Source organism: Brassica oleracea, chromosome C4, assembly GCF_000695525.1.
Source record: "Brassica oleracea var. oleracea cultivar TO1000 chromosome C4, BOL, whole genome shotgun sequence".
In the NCBI taxonomy this organism is placed as follows: Eukaryota; Viridiplantae; Streptophyta; class Magnoliopsida; order Brassicales; family Brassicaceae; genus Brassica; species Brassica oleracea.
In genome coordinates this window covers 6,498,077-6,506,255 of record NC_027751.1, presented here as the reverse complement: position 1 = coordinate 6,506,255, position 8,179 = coordinate 6,498,077, and the positions used below count along the sequence as shown (strand labels likewise).

Genomic DNA, 8,179 nt, shown 5'->3' with positions numbered 1-8,179 from the left:
GTCCCAAGCTATATGGTATGGTATCTAGTTGTTCAGCTGGCCAACCTTATATCTCAATGTCTGGAATGGTTTCCTTTAATAAAACTCAGATTTTATCTCATGCACCTTTCTTTCTTTCCGAGGTTCCTTAGAATTTATGGAACTTTATTTGGAACATTTATTTGGTCTATCTTATATAGACTTTGTAGCAACTTGGTTGTGTCTTTAAGACATCAAAACCGTGTGGTGCTAAGCTGGGATGACATAGTCATTCTTTCTCTCGGGTCAATGTGTCTAGCATTTAATTTTGCTATCCCTTTGTCAAGACATTGATGGTTGATACCAGATGGTAGATACCATTTTTTATCATTCTTTATACCAGCTTATTACTTTTCTCCTTTCATTGTTGGATATTCGGATTCATAAACCTTATGTAATCCTTGTTCTTTGGTCTATAATTAGATCACCCATTTTGGCTCAAGGTTTCTTTTAAACTTATGGAGAAAGTATATTCATAATATATATCCAACATATATTCCCAATCCTCTTTATGAGATTCTAAGATCACATGATCTTAGATGGCACATATATTTGTGGTGGATTCTTTCGTAATATCTTAAGATGATATATGTCTGGACTCATGACCCGTATCAGTCTGCGGTGGGAATATCTATGATCACTTATATGGCCCGATATAATTACTATGGCATGATGCATGTTCATTCTTTTATAACTCATGGTGTCCCCAAGCATATGGACTTTTAGAATTTGAACCTTATAGGTAATGGTCTTTATATCAAATTCAACCAATATGTAATATGGTTGTGGACCATGTTTCACGGATTTTAGAATGGTCATGTATCATGGGATTTGTCCTCACTCCCCTTTATGAACATACTCAAATTTGTGGTGCTTGGGACAATAAATACCCTTGTGCATAGATATATTGCACACAAGTGAGATCTTATGGAATAACATTTGTGCCCTTTTAAATATTTATAACATGACTTTCTAGGAATATGTCCATTAGGTCCATTTTAAAAAAAATTACACATGAATCAAAGTTATGACTTCTGTTTAAATATATAAGATTCACTGATAATAACAATTTAAACTGATTAATTTTCAAAAATTAAATTTACAAAGATTTTGTTAGAAATATTCATTTATATTTCAAATTAAAAAAATATATTTTATCCAACTTAGTGTATTTCTCAAATATGATATTTATTACAAACATATTTTGAAGTACAATTAGTTTTTCTTTAAAAGAAATTCTTTAAGGTATCTCAAAAAATATATTTTCTACTATATAGAACCAATTTAATTTGCTTTAAAATAAAAAAGTATGTAAAATAATATTGTTACATAATAAAGTTTCCAAAATAATTTTTGTTACAAAAATACAAAATTTATAGTAATAATATATAAACCACGTAAACATAGCTATTATAGAATTACATAATATATAACACTAAATTACATTAAGTTATTGATAAATCTTGTTTTATAAACTAAAACAATTTAGTATGTAAATAAAAAAAATCTGTAAAGTTGTGCGTATCAAGATCTAGGTGACCTTTAAAATCGCAACGTTAAAGAAAATTGCAACTCTGATTTACTCAAAGCATGAGGTCACGTAGTAGCCGTGGTTTCAAAAATTATAAATATTTCAGATTTTATAACACTATAAAAGAAACTTAGCCCAATGGTCCATTACATATTGGGTTGAGTGGATCACGGTCCATCCGACGAACATTGACTGTTTCCACCTCGTGTGTAACGTAAAAAACGAAAAGAAAAGAAATTCTCTTATTAGCAGAAAATGCCACCAACGAAACAATAAAAAGAAAAATAAACAAACAAAAACAAATCACTCGTAATCGCAAACATTAAAAGGGAAATAATTTCCCAAAGCCACCAGAATTTTCCCAGGAAAATTAAGTGAAAACCCAGGGCAAGAAAATGTCTGATGATCTCTCTTTTTCTTCCTCTGTCTCTCATACAAAAATTAAAAATAGCATGCAAGTATTATTGTAAGTAAACTTCATCTTTTGGGTTCAAACTCGGAAGTTTTTGCCAGAGAAGGTCTGACCAAACTGCCACGAGGGAGGAGCAACGTTCCAAGAGGTGGAGGAACGGCGATCAGAGGCGGTGACTCGGAAAGAAAGAGCTTGGCCAATGAGGACAGCGTTGGACTGCCAGTTCTGTCCCCAGTTCCTACTCATCCTCACCCAATCCGTCTTCGATCCCTTCACGCTCACTCCATTAATATCTCCGGCACCAGCGACGTTGGTTACTAAAACGAGGTTGAAGTATCTGAAACCGTTAATAGTGAATCTTATCCCTCCTAGCTTCCGACAAGGTACCCTGATGAGGAACAGAACAGATTCAGACAAAATAATTAACAACAAAACAAGAGAAGAAAGAGATAGATGGATCTCTAGGTTACTGTGCACAACACATGTCCTGCTTGTTTTCCCGAAAAGATAACGAAAATAATATAAATAAATATCACTTATAATAAATTAATATTTAATGTGTTATTACAAGAAAACAGAACTGAGAGTGATGTTCTCGGAGCATGATTACCGCATTTTCTTATAGGAGTATAAGAAACCATGTTATAATTTTTGTTATAATTTTTAACTAAAAATACTAAGAAGTAGTTCTTTCACCTAATCTCAAATCCTCAAATTTTGAAGTTTTGTGTCATTTTAACCCAACTTCAAATCCTCAAATTTTGAGGTTGCGAATAGTAAAACCTCAAATTTGAAATTTTACTATTCACAACTTATATTCACAACTTCAAAACTATCTTGTATTTTCTTTTTGGTCTTTATAGTTATTTTTTTCCTAAATATTAGTAACTTTTGTTAATATCAAATATTATAATCCAAATAAATAAAATTTTAAAGATTTTTTTGAGGATTCATGGTTGGAGTAACCACTCCTCAGATTCTCATTTTGAAGTTTTACTCCTCTCAAAATGAGGTTTTAGATCGGAGATGCTCTAAGAATTCCCCATTAACGATGTTCTCTTTCTGAAGCTCGAAAACATACAGCCGTATAGTTTTCCCAGAAGTGACATAAGCCTCGAGGAAAAAAACACATTATAATAATACTTTGCTATATACTTTCTCTGTTCCCGAAAATAAGATTTTCTAGAGCTTTCACGTTTATTAAGAATATAATAAATGTTTACAATTTAATCTACAATTTACTTTTCAATAACTATCTACCAATAAAATTTAATCAATTCAAATATTTATAATTTATGTTTCTAAAAAATATACAAAAGTACCTTAAAATATAAAAAAATCTTTTTTTGTGGAACAAGGATAAACTTTAAAAAATCATACTATCGGGAACGGAGAAAGTATATTTTTATTTTAACACGATTTTTCTGGTTTTATCAACATTATATGTTACATTTTCCCGAGTTTTTAGTTTAATAATCAGGTCTTAAACCTCCCATTTGATAAAATAAACACACACACTTTATCTTCTAACTATCTTCCTAACACGATTTAAATGCAGTAATTTTTGTATAGTTTGTGCATTATATTATTTTTATTTATTTATCTAACTTCTTATTGAGTCCCCAACAATTATCGAAGCCGACAGAACCCTAACAGTACGGACAAGAACAGAAGAGGGATACCTGCGATAGGAGACGGGGACAATGCCGGCTCGGTACAGACCAATCTTGAGGAACATCGGCATGGCAAGGTCGAAGTGCTCTCGCGGCGGATTGCACCATCCTCCGTCGTCACTAGGCTGCGCAAAATTCGGCGGACAAAAGTTCGTTGCCGTCACGAGAATCGACGGATTCCCGGGGACACACCATCTCGGGTCGTCAGTACACTTAAGCTCGAAGCAAGCGCCACAGCTGAAACCGTTGTTGAACAGGGCAGTGCTCAGAGCCGCCGTGTTCACACCGTATCCTTGGCTGTATAAATTCCCGTACCCACACGCACCGCCTTTGAATGAATAAAAAAAAATAAAAGTTAGGAACTTAGGAATGATATTTTTGTGGTTTATGTTATTAAAAGAAAGTGATAATTGTAAGTTTAGTAAAAGGTTAAGAGTGAATAATACCCATGGTGCCGGAAGCGTCACTACCGCCGTAGAAGGTAGCGTGTGCGTTCTGCCACGGTCCACCGGTATAAACGCCAGGAATTTTAGCGTTTGTAACGGTTAACATTAAGGAAGCCGTAACGGCTAACCACATGAAGCGGATTCCAAACGCAGTCGCCGCCATTGGGATAATAAGAGAGAGAAAGAGAGAGTTGTGTATTGGATATGGCTGAGAGAAAGCGGGAAGGTCTAATGGTATTTATTGGGGGTGATGCTGGTTGTATCTTTTTATCTTGCAATAAATTTTGTGTTAAAATTTGAGAGAAAATTTGTGAGAATGTGTTATATATTTTTTATTGTTTACAGCACTATATATAGTGGTTCATACAAGGTGGAGTTAAAGGGAGAATTGATTACAAAGATACTCTATATAATGATATGGTCAAACTCATAAAGACATAAGGTTGAATGGGTCTTCCATGTGGCTGGATGTAAACCCTCAATGGACTCTAGTCTTGAACTTGTATGGTCTAGGTTATGGACCATCCACTTCATGATTCATAACACTTCCCCTTGGATGCCATAACCATATAGGGTTTGTAACATGCTAATGTTGCCTCATTAAAACTTCTCCCGGAAAACCCAAAACCCAATGTGGTAAAAAGGGAAACCAGAGAAAGGAAAAAGAGTACAACACACATTACTCCCTCTGATTTGGACATCACTGAAGGTCCTTGAGTCTACGCGTGCCAATCTTGTTGCGTGAACTTCCTGAATGTGCAAGAGGGCAATGATTTGGTGAAGAGGCCGGCTGAGTTTTCACTAGACCGGATCTGAAGGCGTTGACCTCTCCAGCTTTCTGCAACTCATGGGTAAGAGCTGGTTGAGAGAGAGGTGGAGGAGCTGGCCGGAAAACCGTGAGAGGGATAGACTTGGCCGGCGGAGCAAGGCTGAGGGCCAGAAGAGATGGCCGGAAAAGAGATGATCGCCGGCGGATGGGATTGCTCAGGTGGAGAGAGTCTCGTGCTGATAACGTGTTAAGATTTGAGAGAAGATTTGTGAGAATGTGTTGTATATTTCTTATTGCTTACACCACTATATATAGTGGTTCATACAAGGTGGAGTTAAAGGGAGAATTGATTACAAAGATACTCTATATAATAACATGGTCAAACTCATAAAGACATAAGGTTGAATGGGTCTTCCATGTGGCTAGATGTAAACCCGCAATGGACTCTAGTTTTAAATTTGTATAGTATAGATTATGGATCATCCACTTTATGATTCATAACATTTTGGATAATGTAGTTTTCAAGATTTACAGGATCTGAACGTAAATGCTGCCCGATCTTTTTAATATTAAAAACATTGACGGAAAAAAAATAGAACGTAAATGCTGCCCCATCTCGCTGGTTTTATGGGCCGTCCCATCGAAACCAAACCGAGCTACTGTTACTTAACCAAACCAAGCGGTGATCAATTATCTTTGTAACAGATATAATCCACTAAAATTAAATATAATAAACTGGGACTCGATACCAAATTCATATTTTTATTGTACCAGATTTAAACCAGAATTTTAGAATCTGGTTGCATATATAGTTTAACCAAAAACGTCGAAATATCGAACAAATTAAACCAACAATGAATGCCCAACACGGTGGGTATTTTACCCAATATCTAAATCCGTATCCGAACCCGATCCAAAAAAACTTGAACCGAAGTAGCAAAGTACCCGAACGGATATTAAATTAGGAGAGATTGGATATCCGAACGGGTAATATCCGAACCCGAATGGATATCCGAATATAACCGAACATATGTATTAATAACCTTATATTTCTAGTTTATATCTCTCATTTTATTTAAAATATTTATATTGATAATACATATACTTTAAATTCATATAATATACATATAATTACGGAGGAGGTGATTTGCTACTCACTTAAAATGCAAGTCAAGTTTTTTGTTTCAAGAATTAACAAAAGTTACATCAGAAATTTAAAAACAATAACCCAAATTAGTGTCTTTTTAGCTTAAAAATATTATGTCCAAATATATTAATCATTTAATCTATTAAAAAATAAAAAAAAAACAGTTAAGTGAAAGTCATATTTTTAAATACAAGAAACTTAAAAAATAAAGTCTTGGTTTTTTTTCTTTCAAAATCTAAATATCTGAACCCGATACGAAATAACCGAATCCGAACTAAAAATATTCGAATCCGACCCGAAGTACAGAAATACTTGAACCAGTTCTACACTTCTATACCGAAATACTCGAAAATCCTAAATACCTGACCTACCCAACACAGTAACGTAAAATTTTCTCGCTTTGTTACAGTTTTTGTTTTTTTTTTACTTTTCTTTTACTCAAACTTTTTTTTTTTTTTTTTGAAAATATTCTTCTATTTAAAGCATGAGAAAAAAAGAAAACAAGCCAGCTAATGGCCTTAGTTTGTTGGGCTAAGCCCTATTACATCAGAGATAAACTCCTAACCCACATCAAAGATAAATTCAATAAACCCAAAGAGAAGAGTTGAAAGTTATATCCGGAGTGTTTGATATTGGAGAGTAATCGAAGGAGCGGAGGAAGAGGAAACATCGGTGGCAAACCAGAACTGGATCATGGTAGAGGCTGCCGCCGGATTTGAATCTCTGAAAGATTGGATCTTGTTTCTGATTGCTCTGTCCAGGATTTTCGATATTGTTGCCACAGTTTTTGAAGTCCTTCGATGAAGACGCCCGTTCCGCTCTTGCCATAGAGAATAGATCACATATTGCCATACCAGTAACTGCAATTTCCTGCGCCAAGTAGGCCCTGGAAGAGCTTGCATATGAAGAAGTGTGAGGCGCCAGTCTGGTGTAGGAGTGATTTCGATCCGTTGTGCATGATGAGACCAGAGCTCCCATGAGAAAGAACATGAGAAGAAGAGATGATCCCTAGATTCATCCCCAAGATTGCAAAGCAGACAAGTGGGAGGGACAGACAGCCCCCATGAAATCATTCTGTCTCTCGTTGGGAGTCGATTGAGAGTAACCAGCCACGCTTGAAAGCTATGACGAGGAACCCCACCCGAGTTCCAAATTGCTTTTTTCCAAGGTACCAACTGCCCATGAGATTTTAATAGTTTGTAGACATCTCCAGTTTGATATTTCAGCCATAGCTTACCATCAATAGTCCACTCATATTCATCAGGTAATTCAGAGAGAGTAATGGAAGTGAGGAAAGCTTGAACCTGGACTTGCTTTTCCGATCGGGCAGGCCTGACATTCCATCTATCTCCAACATACAGGTCATGAAGAGTAGCCGCTTCTGGGATACCCATTATGTTTGCTCTGTAGGGTGCGAGGAAGTTCCGCAAATTCCCAAAAGGTGACCAGTTATCATCCCAAAAATATGTCTCTTTTCCGTTTCCTACCTTGGCAGTGATCCAACCATAGGCAATATCCCGAAGCTTTAGCAGTTTATTGGTAAACCATGAGAACTTTTGTTTTTGCTTAGTTGACCAGTAGTTGCGGAGGGAGCCATTTAGAACCTCTGCCTTATACCATGCAACCCAAATAGACCCTGAATTAGAGAAGAGAAGCCATATAAGCTTTAGCGCGCATGCTTGGTTCCACGCAATTAAGTCCCGACATCCTAAACCTCCTTCTTCCTTAGCTAGTGTGATTGTTTCCCAAGAGACTCTAGCAGAGTGGCCTCCTTCTGTGCTTCCATGCCATAGAAACACACCACAAAGGGAATTAATCTTTTTAATACATGCTTTTGGCAGGACAAATGTAGAGGACCAGAAGTTTGTGATCCCTGCTATGACAGTATTCAACAAGAGGAGACGGCCAGCGAAAGAGAGGGCTCGAGCACTCCAAGAGTTAACTCTTTCTTTGATGTGTTGGAGCAGAGGGGCGCAATTGTGAAGTGAGAGCTTCTGAGCGCAGAGAGGAACTCCTAGATAACGAACTGGTAGAGAGCCATGGGAAAGACCAGTGCTGGCTTCTATAAGATCGACTTGCTCCTGAGTTAAGCCTGAGGACACAAATGAGGTTTTTTGGATACTGACAGAGAGGCCCGAGTGTCTTGCAAATTCTTTGAGGATTGAGAGAACTCCTTGGACAGA

At 36.4% G+C, this 8,179-nt stretch overlaps 1 protein-coding gene across 1 annotated transcript; it reads right to left on the bottom strand.

The window, feature by feature from the left end:
* Positions 1 to 1,775: 1,775 nt before the first annotated feature.
* Positions 1,776 to 4,329, bottom strand: LOC106336569 (expansin-A3). The gene is made up of 3 exons (XM_013775424.1): positions 4,081 to 4,329; positions 3,644 to 3,962; positions 1,776 to 2,349 (listed from the first exon to the last, which is right to left on the bottom strand). The coding sequence occupies exons 1-3, from the start codon at positions 4,241 to 4,243 to the stop codon at positions 2,040 to 2,042; spliced, it is 792 nt and encodes a 263-aa protein (XP_013630878.1). The 5' UTR covers positions 4,244 to 4,329; the 3' UTR covers positions 1,776 to 2,039.
* Between the last annotated feature and the right edge of the window lie 3,850 nt (positions 4,330 to 8,179).

Excerpts from the sequence above, each read along its gene's own strand:
- LOC106336569 (XM_013775424.1), bottom strand. The coding sequence starts at position 4,243 with ATGGCGGCGACTGCGTTTGGAATCCGCTTCATGTGGTTAGCCGTTACG. Across the intron at positions 3,963-4,080 it reads TGACGCTTCCGGCACCATGG|GCGGTGCGTGTGGGTACGGG; the intron begins GTATTATTCACT and ends ATTCATTCAAAG. Across the intron at positions 2,350-3,643 it reads GTCCCCGTCTCCTATCGCAG|GGTACCTTGTCGGAAGCTAG; the intron begins GTATCCCTCTTC and ends GTTCCTCATCAG.